We start from the raw sequence: 19,102 nt of genomic DNA, 5'->3' as shown, positions 1-19,102 counted from the left end.
GTGTCAAACCAACCTGATAGCTTTCTTTGACAGGGTAACAAGCATTGTGGATGGGGGGGGGAAGCGGTAGATGTGGTATATCTTGACTTTTTAGTAAAGCTTTTGATACTGTCTAGCCTGACTTTCTCATAAACAAACTAGGGAAATACAACCTAGATGGAGCTACTATAAGGTGGTTGCATAACTGGTTGGAAAATCCTTCCCAGAGAGTAGTTCTCAATGGTTCACAGTCATGCTGGAAGGGCGTAACGAGTGGGGTCCTGCAGGGATTGGTTCTGGGTGTGCTTCTGTTCAATGTCTTCATCAGTGATTTAGATAATGACATAGAGCGTACACTTATAAAGTTTTGTGGACGATACCAAGCTGGGGGGGGTTGGAAGTGCTTTGGAGGATAGAATTAAAATACAAAATGATCTGGACAAACTGGAGAAATGGTCTGAAGTAAATAAGATGAAATTCAGTGAGGACAAATGCAAAGTACTCCACTTAGGAAGGAACAATCAGTTGCACACATACAGAACGGGAAAGACTGCCTAGGAAGGAGTACTGCGGGAAGGGATCTGAGGGTCCTAGTGGATCACAAGCTAAATATGAGTCAACAGTGTAATGCTGTTGCAAAAAAAGCAAATATTCTGGGATGTATTAGCAGGAGTATTGTAGGCAAAACATGAGAAGTAATTCTTCTGCTCTACTCTGTGCTGATTAGGCCTCAATCGGAGTATTGTGTCCAGTTCTGGGCACCACATTTCAGGAAAGATGTGGACAGATTGGAGAAAGTCCAGAGAAGAGAAACAAAAATGATTAAAGGTCTAAAAAACATGACCTATGAGGGAAGATTGAAAAAACTGGGTTTTTTTAGTCTGCAGAAGAGAAGACTAAGAGGGGACATAACACTTTTTTCAAATACATAAAAGGTTGTTACAAGGAGGAGGGAGAAAAATTATTGTTCTAAACTTCTGAGGATAGGATAAGAAGCAATGGGCTTAAATTGCAGCAAGGGCGGTTTAGGTTGGATATTAGTAAAAACTTCCTAACTCTTAGAGTGGTTAAGCACTGGAGTAAATTGCCTAGGAAGGCAAGGTGGCCTAGGAAGGCAAGGCAAGGTGGAATCTCCATCACTGGGGATTTTTAAGAGCAGGTTGGACAAACACCTGTGAGGGATGGTCTAGATAATAGTTAGTCCTGCCTTGAGTGCAGGGGACTGGACTAGATGGCCTCTTGTGGTCCCTTCCAGTTCTCTGACGCTATGATTTCCATGAAAACGGGTGCATTTTCCTAATATGTGAACAACACTGATGCTTGGACAGCATGTTTAAAGCTTGCCTGTGACACAGATAATATCTATCATAACTGTGTAAAATTTTATACTTTTTGAACCCCCTGCATGCTTCAAATGAAATGGGACAATGCAGATGACTCACTTTTCCCTAGACCGGATAATGGAATGAACTTCACACACATTCTAATGGTTATTAGGCCTCAACAGTGTTGGCTGGGTTTATTTAAAAAGAAGTTCAAATAAAATAAGGTTCCTCCAAAGGCTGATATGCTTTCTGCCAGGCTTGATCATTACTCATCCTCTATATCGGGAGGCTATAATCCTTAGTTCTTTCCTTCGAAGGAGCAGCCACTTCCAGGCAGTATTTCCACCTGTTTGATCTGCTGGCCACTCCTTTAAAACAATATGCAGAGTGTACCTTTCTAGACTTTCTCAGCATTTGCACTAATCTTGTTTCCCAGATACCCTAAACAGAAACTTGTTAAATCACCGGCATCCTATAATTAACCTGTCTCCTGTCGGTTTCCTTGCAGTTGTGATGCAGTAAAATGGGACTTGTGAAGCTGATATGGGACAGCGTGTCAGAAAAATTCTTTGACCATCTGGGTGCATGTTTTGCTTCCCAGCTTTGTGCACAAATTTCTTAACTAAATGAATTAGTGATTTTGTCTTAAACTGTTGCCTAATCTCAAACTTCATTGCTGCTTTATTATGACAGTAGAAATAAAACCCTCTAATTTAATGTGTTTATTGCTGTCAGGAACAGGGAGAAACAATGCAAAAGTTTTGGTTTCCTGACCTTTTTCTGAGAGTTATTTTTACTGTCACTACCAAGCATAATCTTAAAAAAAAAAAAAAAAAAAAAAAAAAAAAAAAAAAAAAAAAGACATTGATGTCAGTTGCACAAGAGTAATGGTATCCCATTTAAGTGTTCTACAAATGCCTTTATGTAATAGTCCTTTTTGAATTCTGTGATGACCTGCAATGGCAGCTTTTTTTTATCTCTGCACTAGGTGCTCCTAAACTCTTAATAAATAGCACACGTAAAGGTAGATGCGTAGTGGTTTGCTATCTCTGTCTGGTGTTTTTTTTTGACTAATCCTCCAGACTAAATTACACTATTCTGGAATCCTACTGTATGCTTAAAAACATTAATATCTTGTGTACTTAACTCCTTGGTGCCCCACTCCTACCCCCCCTTAGAACATGTGAATGTTACAACTTGCTGTTGCTATCTTGAAGTTTGCACCCTTAATAAACATTATTGCATGGATCCCTTTATATCTAATTTATTATTATAATAAAATACTATATACATTCATAAGGTGTCAGCCATTTGGGTGTCTAGGCCGCACTTAAGCATATGCTTAAGGGCTTTTCTAGGCTTGGGTTTTATTTTTCTGTTTTCTAATATATGTGCTTGCATTCTTTCTCCAGCTTCCGTCTCCATGATCCTTTTCAATCTAGCAATACAGATGCAGAGCAAGGGAGGGAAAAAATAATTAAAAGGGTTCAGTTGCACCATCTGTAATGACACTTCGCAGTCATCCATTGGAGGATCACTATCATCCTAATGTGCCTCAGTCCGTACTATATTTTGATCATGTGAGCCAGGATATGCTTTACAATTTGTTGGTCTGAAGTTTTTGTTTTGTTAGTCCTGCAGAGTTACCATAATGGCATATGCAAATCAGATAATTGTGCATGCCAAAGGAACTGGTCGTTTGAATACAAATCAGTAATTGCTCACAAAATAGCTATGCAGTTGCTTACAGACCTTCTTTTAAAACAGAGGTAGGCAAACTATGGCCCGGGGGCCACATCCGGCCCTCCACACATTTTAATCTGACCCTCAAGCTCCTGCTGGGAAGTGGGGGTCTGGGGCTTGCCCCGCTCCAGCTTGGTCTTGCCCCACTCCACACGTCTCTCAGAAGCAATGATATATCCCCACTCCGGCTCCTACGCAGAGGGGGAGCCAGGGGGCTCTGCACACTGCCCTCGCCCCAGGTGCTGCTCCCACAGCTCCCATTGGCTGGGAACTGCAGCCAATGGGAGCTGCAGGGGTGGCGCCTGTGGACAGGTCAGCGCGCAGAGCCGCCTGGCCGCACCTCCGCATAGGAACTGGAAGGAGGACATGCCGCTGTTTCTGGGAGCTGCTTGAGGTAAGCACTGCCCAGAACCTGACCCCCTCCCGTCCTCCAACCCCCTGCCTCAGCCCTGATCCCCCTCCCGCCCTCTGAACCCCTCGATCCGAGAGCGGAGTACCCTCTTGCATCCCCAACTTCTCATCCTCATCCCCAGCTCCACCCCAGAGCCCGCACCCCCAGCCGGAGCCCTCCCACACCCCAGGTCCCAATTTTGTGAGCATTCATGGCTCGCGATACAACTTCCATACCCAGATGTGGCCCTTGGGCCAAAAAGTTTCCCACCGTGTTTTAAAATCATGTCTAGCATTTCATAGAATCATAGAATATCAGGGTTGGAAGGGACCTCAGGAGGTCATCTAGTCCAACCCCTGCTCAAAGCAGGACCAATCCCCAATTAAATCATCCCAGCCAGGGCTTTGTCAAGCCTGACCTTAAAAACTTCTAAGGAAGGAGATTCTACCATCTCCCTAGGTAACGCATTCCCGTGTTTCACCACCCTCCTCGTGAAAATATTTTTCCTAATATCCAACCTAAATCTCCCCCAGTGCAACTTGAGACCATTACTCCTTGTCCTGTCCTCTTCTACCACTGAGAATAGTCTAGAACCATCCTCTCTGGAACCACCTCTCAGGTAGTTGAAAGCAGCTATCAAATCCCCCCTCATTCTTCTCTTCTGCAGACTAAACAATCCCAGTTCCCTCAGCCTCTCCTCATAAGTCATGTGTTCCAGACCCCTAATCATTTTTGTTGCCCTTCGCTGGACTCTCTCCAATTTATCCACATCCTTCTTGTAGTGTGGGGCCCAAAACTGGACACAGTACTCCAGATGAGGCCTCACCAATATCGAATAGAGGGGGACGATCACGTCCCTCGATCTGCTCGCTATGCCCCTACTTATACATCCCAAAATGCCATTGGCCTTCTTGGCAACAAGGGCACACTGCTGACTCATATCCAGCTTCTCGTCCACTGTCACCCCTAGGTCCTTTTCTGCAGAACTGCTGCCTAGCCATTCGGTCCCTAGTCTGTAGAGGTGCATTGGGTTCTTCCGTCCTAAGTGCAGGACCCTGCACTTATCCTTATTGAACCTCATCAGATTTCTTTTGGCCCAATCCTCCAATTTGTCTAGGTCCCTCTGTATCCTATCCCTCCCCTCCAGCATATCTACCACTCCTCCCAGTTTAGTATCATCCGCAGATTTGCTGAGAGTGCAATCCACACCATCCTCCAGATCATTTATGAAGATATTGAACAAAACCGGCCCCAGGACCGACCCCTGGGGCACTCCACATGACGCCAGCTGCCAACTAGACATGGAGCCATTGATCACTACCCGTTGAGCCCGACAATCTAGCCAACTTTCTACCCACTTTATAGTGCATTCATGCAGCCCATACTTCTTTAACTTGCTGACAAGAATACTGTGGGAGACCGTGTCAAAAGCTTTGCTAAAGTCAAGAAACAATACATCCACTGCTTTCCCTTCATCCACAGAACCAGTAATCTCATCATAGAAGGCGATTAGATTAGTCAGGCCTGACCTTCCTCTTTGACCATTTCTTCCTCTTCTCCTTTGATATGGTGGGTGAAAGTGCTGAGGATAGTCAATTGAAGAACTTGGAGCAAGCACAAGAAATTATAATCCCATTTACTACCATTAATATGCTTCATTTTGAGTTGCAATGATCCCATTTGTAAACAAGGTTTTGTGGTGGTAGTGGGGGCTCCATGGCCAAATTTGCTCTATTAGAAGCAAATCTTTCTCATGACCAGATACATTAACCATTTAAGGACTAGATTTTTGTTGTTGTTGTTTTAAGATGAAGCCTCCCTTGATTTGCTTTTCATTGATCTGACAAAACAGCCGCTTTTTCCACTTAACCACATTCTCGTTGCCACAAGATTGATCACTGGGTATTCACTATGGGACGAAAGATTCTACCTGTCTCATGTGATTTCATCTAGAAAGTACAGAGAAGAAGACATGTCTAACATTCTTAAACAAGTTGTGAATGTCGCCATTTTCCTGTCTACTGGTCCATGCTTTGGAATATTTTCCTCTGTTTCCTTTCCAGACCAGGGCTGACAAAATCATACTGTATCTTTCCTACTGTGAAAAATTAATTAATTTTTTATAGTAAATAACTTGCCAGGAAGAGTTCATTTCAACAGCCATCAGCAAACATTTACAAGTATCCTAATTTTGAATCTAGGTTTGGACAAGTAGCTCTAAAACTGACTTATCTTTGTCTCTGTTCACCACCACAATAAGATGATCATCCATCTGTTTTGGAGTTTTATCTGTGCAACCCTTCCCACTCAATAGTCTAGGGAAAGGGAGGAGGGAAGATAGAATGGGCTTACTAGTCAGATAGAGATGCTATAAAAAGCTAACGTGAAGGACAGAACTGATGAATGCTATTTTATATTAGCCACTGGTCAGATAAAACCTTTGTATGTATCTAATTTAAATCAATTTGCTAGGCTATATTAGGGTGGATTGCTAGGGTTGCTTTTTGTTCCTGTACAGTATTTAAAATGTTAACAACTTTTCCCAACTACATTTTAAATAATATTTGACTTTTTCTTTATCGCTTAAAATGAATTTTGTTCTTGGATAAGTAGTTTATAGCAAGATATAAATGTTGCTTTAGAATGCAAAAAAAAAAAATGTGTCTTCAAGTCAACCTACACTTAATTTTCTATGTGCATCCTCTCAAGGCTATTAAGTTTGCTGCAAACAGCATGTATCCTGCTATAATTTTTAGAAAAGCTCTGTGGTTTTAGAGCATGAAACACAAATTCACCATCAAAATTGAAGTTAATTTCTCTTCCCTTCAAGGAAGCCATGCTCTTCAAGAGTGCACTAGACTAAATTTTAAAAATAATCAGAGGGAATAACTAATCTTCTGAAATTACAAAAGTCAAGTTTAATGCTTTCTTATTTAGGCAGAAGCATAGTGACATTTTTTCAACTAGAAAATTCCGTCCCACATTTGTAATTTAGAGTGTTAATGGAATAATAAAAAAAAGCAAACCTCTGCAATTACATGCATTTTTTCTGGTACAAGAGAAAAGAAGGGCTGTAGTTTGAAGAAAGATTTCCTAGAACAAAATAGCTGACACTTCTCTAATCTATATTTTATCTGGTTCTAGTCCTGTTAACCTAATCTCACTCTGGTGTAATGGGCAAACCAAAAAAAACGGCCAGTGGAAATTATCCAGTAAATCCAATGACTGTTGAAAACAAATGTGTAAAAATCCTTTGTTTCATGACCTAATATTTTCCAAAGGTTATTTAGGCCCCAAAAGGAACTGGTTTAGGTGAGGGAGGAATTCCAAAACCAATTATTTCGAGGAATTTATTCCTGATATTTTTTTCATTGAGTATGTTGTTGTTGTAAAATTCTGGAAGGCAACCCTATAAAAGGGACATCCTAGTAATAGATACAGGATATTTTCAGGTCTCCTTATTCTAGCTTTAGAAGTATTTTCTTAAATCCCATGTTACGGTACCTGCATTTTCTTTTTCAGGATTCAACTGGAATATCAGCTTTTCAAAACAAAGCTCTTAATCAGTTTAATCTGAGTTGCGGGCCTTGCCTCATGTTCACCTGTAATGGTGATGGCCATTTCAAGTTTTTAGGGGATGTTTATCCTGCTTCATTTAGATGACTGTGTAACAAAGAGAAGGCACTGTTTAGGACAAAAGTACAGTACTGGGATTGTATATCATTTAATGTTCTGCAGAGTGGGTTAGTGAAATATAGTGTGTGCGCACATTAGGTTTTTCTCACTTGGGATTCTTTTAGATGCCCACCTAAAAATAAATTAAATCTCACAACATTGGTCATGGGACATTCTAAAAAGTTTAGGCATAGTTCACAACATAATTAAAAGATTTTCAAAATCCAGGTCACCTCGGGAATGATTTGAGGCTTGGGCCAGTTTCTCCATTACTGATATTTGCCTAAAACAAACTGCCAATAAAGGAGTCCATTGAAGAAATTTTGTAATTTCTCTAGTATTGTCTTCATTTAGCCACTTGAGGGTAAATATATTTGCCATCACTGCTTTAGAGAAAAAACCAACCAGGTTTCTAAATTGAATAAAGTATCATCTTAAATTAAATTTAATTGCACACTAAACTACATTAAAAATATTATTAAGGTTGCAAAATCAAGCACTCAAAAGTTAGGAAATGCTAGAGTTTATGTTGCTGGTGCAAGCTTAATCTGGCCCCTTGCGTATGCAATATTAGTCTTAAATTACACGATCATATACTATTTTTTTCCATAGAATCCCTGCCTCATTCAGAGCACAGGATGGACAATGATCACTAAATGGGCAGCCATTAAATATTCCGTTTTACCATCAGTCAGCATGTGGCCCCATGTTTTATACTAATCAAGCCCTGCTCTGAAGACAGAATTCTTAATTTCCTTATGAATTTTTATCTGGTGCTCATCACTATAGCATCAGTGTGTTTCACAGATATTAATATTGACAACAGTCCCGTGAGGTGAGAGGACGGTATTATCCCCATTTTACAGAACAGGAGTTGAGGCACAAAGATAGCATGGTCAAAAGTGTCCACTTACTTGGGATGCTCAATTTGAGATTACAAGGACCTGAAAATGAGGAATACAGAGTTAGTGACCCCTCTATGAAATGTTCGGTTTATGTGACTTGCCCAGCATCACATAAGAACTCGGTGGCAGAAGTAGAGATCTAATCAAGTTATCCAGGGCAGCGTTAAATTGCGTTATCCATGAGACCATCCTTTCCCTTCCTACAATCATCTGCCTCATTCACTACATATCTTAAACGTTCTCTAACAAATGAAGCAGGGGTCCTATAGATAACAATCTCCTTTACTACAGAACCTGGATTCATTCCCCTGAGCAAGTCCTTCCTGTGCACTTAATGAGGCAGGGGTCTTGTGAAAAACAATAGCATCTGATCAAGTAATTAAAGATTATCCTGCATATAGGTAAAGGGGCACAAATTAAGGCTGCCTAGATAAAATCTGGCCAGTGAATTATCTACCCACTGCTCTGTTTGGAAAAGGAGATTCTGGTATGCATTTCAGGTCACATGAGTATCTTACGTTCTACTTAGGGTTGCAAGTTTTGGTTGGATGTATTCCCGGAGGTTTCATCACATGGCAAAATCTTGAATTAAAGGTTAATCTTTAATTTCTGAGACTCCAGGACCATCCTAGTTGGCAACCCTAGTTCTACTTCAATACACCTTTGAACTATATTGCTTGTTTGCACTCACCTCTACACCATGTCACCCTCTATTGAGCACTTCCAAATAGACTGTGAACTGTACTAAACAAATCCTGTTGTTTAAGAATAGTTCTTTGCCTAAATAAGGCCTGGAAGAGTTAACAGATCAGTAAGCCCCTTCGTTTTCAGTTTAAACCGATTTTCTCCCATTTTCATTCTACTTTTGTATCATTCAAATATATAAAAATTATTTTGTTTTATTAGGAAAATACAATACGTTGCATGAGATCTGTGTATTACGATAATACATTAGTCTGTCTGTATATGCAAAGCTGACTGTTGAAGTAAGGCTATGTATTAGTCTGGAATATACATGCAATAAACTAGCAGGCACAACGGCAAGCTCTGATGTGCATGCGCATCCGAACATACTGATGAATTTCATGCTCACCATGTACACATTTCAAGCTGTTAGCAGATAACCGTTTAAAGATCTGACACCCTAAAATCGGAAGAAAACAAAAATATGTATCCGAATATGTTTCAGAACACAAGGAAGTATTCAAAAGTTAAGGAAAAAAAAAACAGGAGAAAAGGATGAAGTTGAGTGTATGCGCTGCAAACGGTGTGGTCCAATTATTAAATGTAAATATAGGCTAATAGTTCTAAGTCTACAACAGTAAACTGTTTGTTCAAATGAAAAGTTTTACTTGGGGATTAGAGAGAGATTGTTTTATTAAACTTAGAGGTGGCATGTGTTTTGAGTTCTGTTTTAATTCTGCAGCAAACCCCATTGAATTCCATTCATGAAAGCATTAATCTACTGAATACTTTTTCCTCCTGTCCTTCTGTCCACCAAAATAAACCCTGATATTTACCCAGAAAAATTATTAATGTTTTTTTCCACCGATTTTCACCTATTTTTGTTGTTTTAGTAATAAACACAGATAAAATCCCAGGAAAAATTAAATAAAATAAAAACTGAAAACAAAGGGCTCCACAGATCAGTTACTCATCTACACTCTCCGCAACTGGGGGTGGGTACGTTGGTGGTTTTCTGCCACGTTCCCTTCCTCTCTCCACTTTGGTTCTGGTAACAGCTGGGAACGATTTTGGCCCTGGTGCAAGTTAGAACAGCATCAGGACTGTTCAAACTTGTCCCCACTTCAGCAGGCTCTAGGAGCTATTCCATTGGCTCAGACTTGTCAGAGCACAACATGCTTCAGAATTGCCAGAGCACAGCCTGCTAGGAGTGGGTTGCTAAGCCATCTCTGAATCACCCATGCATTCCCTGCCCACACTTGGTGCTTTGACAGTTCTCTGCCAATGGAAAGGGGATGGAGTGGGAAGCCAGGATCTGACCCAGAGTGTGTGTATATAACAGAAATATAAAATCAATGTGATACCAGGAGTGTTGCTTCAATCGTTAATATTCTGGAGAAGGAAAAAGAAAAGGAGTACTTGTGGCACATTAGAGACTAACCAATTTATTTGAGCATGAGCTTTCGTGAGCTACAGCTCACTTCATCGGAAAGCTCATGCTCAAATAAATTGGTTAGTCTCTAAGGTGCCACAAGTACTCCTTTTCTTTTTGCGAATAGAGACTAACACGGCTGTTACTCTGAATTCTGGAGAAGCAAATCTTTGCATAGTTGTTTGTATAAGCAAACATTTCATGTAAGTCTTATTCGTATTACTACCATTGTGCAGAGGACCCCCTAGTCATGGACCAGAACGACATTGTGCTATGGGCTGTACAAATCATTTTAACAGTCACATACCAGAACTGAGTAGTCATGTCCTGGTCTCTTCCTCCAACACCTAGTAGCCTGCACTCTAAGCCTGCTAGCCAAAGTGGAAAGATACCTATGGTACATCTCTGTACTATACTTTTCAATCTAATATATCCCATTTCTCTTCTCCTTTCTGCCCTCCCCCCTTCACAAACCCACCCTGTAGGGTTAGGAAATATTAGTAGACCCCAAATAGCTAGAGTGTGACACTTACTAGCCACAGACATTATGAGAGAGGGGAGTAGGAGGCAATACTTCGGTGAGAAGTCAACATCTCCTGCAAACTGGTGAGAAAGGGGAGGGCACTGAGTTTCCTTCTAGCATGCTGTTTCTGGGCCATGCTTGGGGACTTCATTCTAATTTCTGCCCCAGGCTAATATGTGTCTGAATTTTGAAGCTCCTCTGAATCTCTCTGCAAGGTAGAAAAAGTATTTCCTCCTTTCTGTTCCTTCCCTTCATGCTCCCATGCAGAGCCTCCAAGCTCTTACATGAATGACTGGGGAGGGGGATTGACTGGTGGTGGTGGTCTGTTTCTCTACCCTTCTATCTTCCATGTGTTAAACTGTGGGGAAGGTAGGTTTAGAGGTGGGACAACTGTGCCTAGTACTTGCAGACAGGCTGCTGTGCAAGCATGAGCTCCCTGACTTATTGGAACAGTCCGTGAGGTAGATTTGTACCAAATCCAAAGAAAATCTTTTGCTGCGCTCCACTGTCTTTATAAAACTGTGGAGAGCAGCACCATTTTACTGTGGGTTCTCTAAGGCAGTAGTGAGAGCGTGCGAGAGAACCAATATGGACACAAACTGAAATACAGAATAGTCATAAAGCAGGTTTGCAAGGCAGTTTGTACTGAATTTGGGATAGTGTGCACGAGAGATGCCTGCTGATCTGCCTGGCGCAGCACCTTCTTTGGGAGTGAATGACTGTATTGTGAGATTTTTTAATTAAACAGTCACAAAGAAACAGAATGGTCTCAGAAACAATAAAAGCTGTAATGCTGATTGCTTGCAGATGTGTAGTGAACTGGGGGCACAATAAATGAGAGATTACCTCCATATTTTCCTGGCATGCCACCTGCCTCTGTGAGTGTGAGAAATGTCTTACTGGATTGGAATGATTGCACTACAATAGAATTGTCGGGGGAAAAGCTGGAATGCCAGCTTCCTTACTGGCTGGCATTGAACTAGGCCTTCAGGCCCCTTAACATTGAGAACTCTGGAGAACCAACATACATTTTACTTTTGAAAGGTAAAACACAAATCCCCCAAAGCATCGCCATTTAAATATCCTTTCCGTCATTACAGATCTTGTCATCACAGGTTTTGTATCTTGCGTTGCTGTTGGACCCCTAAGCAGTTATTGTTAATATGCTGCTCTGTAGTTTCTGTCTTGCTGAGTCCATGGTTTAACTAACAGTAGGTGGGACTCTTCCTTCTGACACTCTACTGCACCAATGCCCCAGCAGGGTGCTCAAGGGGCACCCTTTGAATAATTTAACAAACACATGTAACCCTTTTTTCAGTTCATGAATAATTCATGCACTTTGATTTTTCTGATTGTTTGCTTGAAGTTGTTCAGATGCTTTATGAAAACACATTTCAGCCAGTAGTTTGTTCACAAAATATCTGCTTCATCTAGGTCTTCACCTATTTATTGTTAGTGGTGTGTGAATAGCATCCTAAATTGCATGCTGCTGTTCCCTGATGTGATGACAAAAGGCTGATCTAAATGAAAGAATTAGCGTTGGTTTGTTTAGCTAAATCAATTTTAAAGCAAACTAGTTAAACTAGTGCAAACTTCTGATGTTCATGCAAAATGGCTTAGCTTGATTCCGGAAATACCAATTTAACCAAAACTGATTTAAGTAAAGATGAACATTAAGCTATCAGTTTTACGGAGATTTGAAATTCAGCTACAATGAGAAAATCTTTGTGGACAGAAAGAAAGCTAAGATATTATCCAACTGCAAAGGAGATTCTGTTGCAGTGTGTTAATAAACTTTTCATAACTTTATTCTAGGCTGGTACAGAGGTTACACATTAAGAAAAAAATCTAAAAAGGTAAGTATTCTATTCCCATAGTTACAATTTCATTTTCTCTTGTAACAAATATTTGTTAAGATTCATTTATGTATTGGAACTTTGTTAAAAAGTCAACTAAGAACTTTTATAAACTTAAAATCTAGTTGATCTGTTATGCTAATGTTAGCTTCATGTTCTGTTAAATACAGAATTACTCATAAAATGCAATTGCATCTTGCAAAGTGATAGCATTGTGATTTTCAGCCTTTGTCTGTGAAAGATGGAGTAATCTTGCTTTCTGCAATGCAATTTTGTCGTCTTGTTGACTTGAATTGAGCATAAAATGTCTGTTGACAGCAGATATTCCAAAACAAAAAAGGGAACAGCTGAACTATTGCCTATAACGTTGCATTAAAAAAAAATCGGTGGGGGGTTATTTTATAATAGTACTTAACCAGAATTAAAGATTTATAGTCTTGATTTTTGCCTTTTAAAATAAAAATGTTTAGAAATACATATTTGTATTCAGAAATGAACTTTGAGCTCCTTTCATTTGCATAGCCTTCTGCATGTCTAAAAGTAACCAAAGGAATTACATATTGAATTCTGTGGTAGGCCTCTCCGATTTCTTAACCTTTTGGTTTTCTGTTCCTTTTTGTTGTTTTTTCTTTTGGGGTATGTTAAATTCTTTTGAAGTAAAACTTCAAGAATGTGTCTCACTAAATTCTAAGTAGTGAGTATTTATGTTGACTGAAACTAATTCCAGGAGCTGCTGTATTAATCTGACTGCCGCTAAATGTAGCAAGTCCTAAAAAACGTCTTTTGTTTTGAAAGATCTTACTGGTTTGAGAGAGATTTCCTATATAGAAAATGGGGAATTCCTGTAGAATCTTTTTTTTAATTGGGTGTAGGTGTGGGGGAGACTCACCTGTCCTAAATTAATGCTAGTGCATCTTGATGGATTGTATTTGTATTGCTCCCTATAGAAAAGCTCCTGAATGCTGACAGTGTTAATACCTGTGTATTCTTACTCTTTCTCATTCCATTTCCACCCCTCTGCTTTCTTAAGGATTGGAGCTAAGTAGAGAGAACTTCTTCGTATTACAATACCCTGGTCTTTCTGCTTCCTTTCCTTTCTTGGCTTATGTCTAGATTTTGCAGCTGACCCTTTTCTTACTTGCACATCCCATCCTTGACCTCCTGATACTGTCTCTTCTCTGACCGGTGTCTCTTGGTTGTTCCTCTGGCACTTGGCATTTTCTCCTGCTTTCTGAGTCTGTTCCTCAACTATGTTATTCACTCCTTTCCTCCCATCCCTTTTGTGTATCTAATGTGTTTCGTATTCAAAGGATTGGGATGGAGGTTAAAAAGAAAGTTAACCACTCAAGGGCTGTAACTTGGCTCCCTCAGTTAAATTAACTATGTGGGGGTTATGTTAAAGTGGCACCAACCTATGAAAAGTTAATGTTAATGTGTGCATGAATACAGAATTTTACAGCTTTTGCACAAAATTAGGTTCAGTTGTGCTTCTCTACCTTTGAGAGCTAGTCTAGGTGAGTGGAAAATTTGCTGAGGTAAAATAAAATCTATCCATCTTTATTAGTGTTGGTACTGAGTAAGATCTGAAACAGAGCTTAGATGTTTGTGTGTTTATAATCTCAAAATGTCTACTTTTTGGGTGTGAATGTCAAGGCAAGATACTTGACCACTAGTTTCAAAAGCTGAGGTATAGGAAAGGTATCATCTTATCCTGGTTTAGGGGCATTTGTTAACTTTCAAATTAGATTTTAAAAGTTATGCCCTAATTCTAGGCTCTATAATTGGGGACGGAGGCAACAACTCACTTTTAAAGTGTATTTGTTTCAGGCAAGCAGCCAACTTCCAGCAGAAATATTTTAAGAGATCCCTCATTGAAATGTGTATGCCTTGCGATGGTAGAATAGGTTGGGGATGTGTGTCTGTGTGTGTGCGCGCGCGCGTCTGTGTGTGTGTGTTACTGTGTGGCCAAGTCAGGTAACCAAAGGTGGTAGTTCCTATAACAGGGAGTCTGTTGCTGCAGACAGGGAAGGCCAGGGTCAGGAGGATAGCAGGAGATACCTTTAGAGAGCAGGAGTAGAAACCTCTTCTGGGAGAGGCTTAAAAACAGGATAGGCAGCAGGGCCTGGGTTTGGGAAGGAACCATAAAGTCTGTGAGGGAAGAATTGAGTTGAACTGTTTTTGTTAATGAACCAGACCTAGAGAGGGGATGTGATTTAGCCCACGAGTCTACATGTATTCTTCTGGGAACTGAGTTGGGGAACCTGAGGCAGTAAATGCATGAGCAGAGGGGGAAGTGCATCTCCTTACAGGCCACTGTACTTTAACTAAGGAGCTACCTCTGCTGTATAATGCAGTTTTATAAAGATAATATATAACGTTAGGGACATAATAACAGTTTTAAAATACACATGCAAAATCAAATTCAGATCTGAGACATTCATAAAATAGCCTTTCTATTTAATGCTATTGAATAGAATATGAAAAATTCTGTGCAGAACAGAGTGTGGCTATTTGTTAGATAATTAATCTGAATGTATGTCTGGTTACCTATATATATAAAAAACCTAACTCTCTCTTTCCCCCCCCAAAGGGCATATTTCCTGCTTCCTATATTCAGCTTAAAGAAGCAATAGTTGAAGGAAAAGGGTGAGTTGAGATTTGAAGTTTAACAAGAATAAAATACTTATTTGTGGAAATATAATTTCTGTGCTTTTATGACGGAGGCTAATACCTCATTTTCTATTGGCTAATGAAAGGATGTGCTGAACACTTCAAAATTGAGTCATAGATCTAAAGGCAAGAGGGAACCATTATGAGCAAATGTCTGACCTCCTGTGTACCACAGGCCATAGAATTTCATCCATTGATTACTGCATTGAGCATGATAGCTTTTAGTCTTGATTGAAACGCTCCAGATGATGGAGAGTTTATCACATTCCTTGATAAACTACTCCCCTGGTTAGTAATTACCCTGACTACTGAGCAGTTGAGTCGCATTTTCAGTTTCATTGTTTCTGACTTCAATTTCCTGCCATTGGATCTTATGCTTTGCTCTAGTAGGCTAAGGATGACTCTAAGAGCAGATACATTCTCATTATATAGGAACTTGTAGATGATGATCAAGTCAGTTATTGACCTTTTCTTGAATAAGCTAAGTAAACGTAGCTCTTCGTGGTAAGGTATCTGTCGTTTGTTGTCTTGCTGAGAAGCATTTCTACAAAAGATTATCCCAGTGCCAAGTGTTGTTGTGTTATGTACATTCCACTGTCCTGAGTTTACTTGCCTGCAGACGTTTTGAGCTGTTATATAAAAGCAATTTATACTAATGAAACAGGGCTACATTGATGTGTATGAATTTGAACTCTGTTATACGTGTATTAAAAGTCATAATACTGTTACAGAAGATCATTTTAAAAAGATATTTGTGAAACAAAAATAATGTTGAATGGAACTGACAAATGACTAGCCAGATACGAACGTTGGTGCAAAGAATTAAAATATTTCCTCCTTTTTGCCTGATCTTTTTTTAACCCTCTTAAATATGTAAATGCTAAAACTACTTACTAATCATATGATTACTGCATAATGGCATCTTCCTGGCTGATTACAAAACTGCCTCTACGTGCTGCACTTTTGACGTGCTAAAAGAGCTAACTATTGTTCCGTACTCAGGTGATGCACTATTTTAAAATAGTCATCTAGAGACACCAATGGTGAAGACCTACAAAACAGGTTTTTCCTGTGTAAAAACAGTATTTTGCTAAAGGATCAATCATAATGGCATGATGTCATACATGCCACATAACTGGCTTTCCCCCAATCGGTTCCTACAAAATTAGTACCTTAGTACTTTACAAAAGAAGTAAATAGTGTGATACACATGAAATGTTAATATTTGTGGAAATAATACTTAACTCTCACATAGTGCTTTTCATCAGTAGATCAGTATTGTTATCCCCATTTTTTAGATGGGGAAACTCATGGACAGAAGTGAAGTGAGATTTGTGCAAGGTCACACATCAGGCCAGTGGCAGAGTCAAGAATGGAACCCCGGTCTCCTGAATCCCAGTCCAGTGCTCTGTGCAATAGGCCACATTTCTTCTGGCATATACTGTATAACTTGTAATATGTTTGTATGTTTGTATTTTCTTTTGAATCCTGTTGTTATGGAATTGGATTTGAAACTTAGCAATACCAATCTCTTCTACAAATTGAACTATATTAACCATTTTACTATTCTACCAAAAATTGTTTTTGCAAACTTTAGACAGCATGAAACAGTCATACCCAGTGAGCTCCCACTGATTCAGGAAGTTACCACAACACTACGAGAGTGGTCCATAATATGGCGGCAGCTATATGTGGTAAGTAAAATGCACTAATTTTTTTCCTCTGTTTACAGTATTCTGGGCTTTATGACTTGGGTGGAAAGGAGGAGAAAAGACGACATATTTAAAAAATTAGGAATAGTAGAATGTAAGATATAGAGAGTTTATTTAACCAAGAAAAACAACAAGGAGTCCGGTGGCACCTTAAAGAGTAACATATTTATTTGGGCATAAGCTTTCGTGGGTAAAAAACCACTTCTTCAGATGCACTGTTTAACCAAGGTCACTCTTTCCTTACTCTTACTCTCCCAAAGTAGCTCTGAAACTCATTTTGCAACGCTATTTTGGGGCTTCTGTGGCAAGGCAACCTGACATACCTTTCCATACCGTGCCATGCTCTGAAAACTGTGGGTATGATATGCAGGATCAGGGACTTGGAGAGCAGGTCTTGGTATAGCAGTATCTTATGTTCTTACGAGACCATGGCATGCACTTAAGAGCTGAGGAATGATGCAACATGATTTAGTAACATGCCTGCCTGTGATTTCAGTCACCGCACCAAGAGGTAGTGACATGAGCATGTCACCCTGGAGGGCTGGCTTTTTATCTGTTGTAGATTTTTGTAGACCAGATCAGATTTTTTTTAAAGTCAAAGAAATTTTTGGGCCTATCAAACTTTTCATTGATATTCTGTGCCAATTAACATCAACTCATGTATTATTATTATTATTATTATTTATTATTATTATTTATTATTAATTACAGTACAGATGAGTAGTGTTTACTGACTAGATCTTCATCCAGATTAGGCTCTTATTTAAAGTTTGCAGATGAATCAGGGCTAGGGTTTGAGTTAGGATTTGATCATACCAAAGTCTCCAAACTTCATCTCATGAGACTTCAAATGAAATTTCAGCTATGTCCAAAAAGGAATCGGAAAATAGTCTCCATTCTGGGTTGGGATCTGACTCGGACCCTGTAAAATAGGGACAGATTTGGAATCAGGGATTCAAATTTGAAATCTCTTTTCCCTAAATTTAAAAATGGTTTGGATTCGGGGTTCCAGTTTTGGCCCAGATAGCTTTGGAACAGTGGGGGTAATATAATATGACATATTTTGAAACTTAACACAATAGCTACCTCATCCTGGATAGTATTACTATGACACTGGAATAATGGAAAGGAACTGTGCTGTTATCTATTAATTTATAGGTGCCGTAGTTAGATAGCTCATAATGGATGTTTCAAGGCTAAATCATTGTTAAATTATTTGCAATCTTCAGACTGAAGGGACTTTAGAACTATAAAGTAGTACAGGATCTAGCTGTTCATTACATACATGTTGTGTGATCAGGTAATGAAAGATCCCTATTGCAATATTTATCTTTAAGGCAGAGAGATTCAAGGTTATGAGAAATTCAGAAAACTGAGATTAACTTTTGTGGGGGTTAAAATATCCTTAAAATTAATCAATATAGGCCTTTTTGGCATATAAAGTATTAATCGACAAATTACATTGCTTTGTTTGGTTAACACAAATTTTAAATTCTCAGTCCTGATTATTTTCATATGCATAAATTCTGAGTGAAAAGTTAGTACTCATTAATTAAACCAATATGTTAATATCTGTCTGACACGTACAAAACTTCTTAAAATTCAGCAGCTGTATTCTATGCATGCTTGTTTTTGATTACACAGAAGCATTTCACAAATGTACAGCAGTAAGCATTAATTGTCTGTCAGATTAACTGAAAAACTACAAGCTTGGAAAAAGGAAAGGAGTACTTGTGGCACCTTAGAGACTAACCAATTTATTTGCGCATAAGCTTTCGTGAGCTACAGCTCACTTCATCGGATGCATACTGTGGAAAATACAGATGATGTTTTTATACACACAAACCATGAAAAAATGGATGTTTATCACTACAAAAGGTTTTCTCTCCCCCCACCCCACTCTCCTGCTGGTAATAGCTTATCCAAAGCGATCACTCTCCTTACAGTGTGCACGATAACCAAGGTGGGCCACTTCCAGCACAAATCCAGGGTTTAACAAGAACGTCTTGGGGGGGGGGTAGGAAAAAACAAGGGGAAATAGGTTACCTTGCATAATGACTTAGCCACTCCCAGTCTCTATTCAAGCCTAAGTTAATTGTATCCAATTTGCAAATGAATTCCAATTCAGCAGTCTCTCGCTGGAGTCTGGTTTTGAAGTTTTTCTGTTGTAGTATCGCAACTTTCATGTCTGTAATCGCGTGACCAGA

The 19,102-nt window shown here is 39.4% G+C and overlaps 1 protein-coding gene across 2 annotated transcripts in view; it reads left to right on the top strand.

The window, feature by feature from the left end:
• The window catches only part of DOCK1 (dedicator of cytokinesis 1), a 540,600-nt gene that overhangs the window by 44,663 nt on the left and 476,835 nt on the right, over positions 1-19,102 (top strand). For both annotated transcript variants that reach the window (XM_074959163.1, XM_074959164.1), the window contains exons 3-5: positions 12,473-12,513; positions 15,104-15,159; positions 16,781-16,877. In XM_074959163.1, the coding sequence (XP_074815264.1) occupies positions 12,473-12,513; positions 15,104-15,159; positions 16,781-16,877 (194 nt within the window). The remainder of the gene's footprint in view (positions 1-12,472; positions 12,514-15,103; positions 15,160-16,780; positions 16,878-19,102) is intronic.

Source organism: Natator depressus, chromosome 7, assembly GCF_965152275.1.
Source record: "Natator depressus isolate rNatDep1 chromosome 7, rNatDep2.hap1, whole genome shotgun sequence".
Taxonomy (NCBI): Eukaryota; Metazoa; Chordata; order Testudines; family Cheloniidae; genus Natator; species Natator depressus.
The sequence above is the reverse complement of the archived record's forward strand: the minus strand, read 5'-3'. Positions and strand labels throughout refer to the sequence as shown.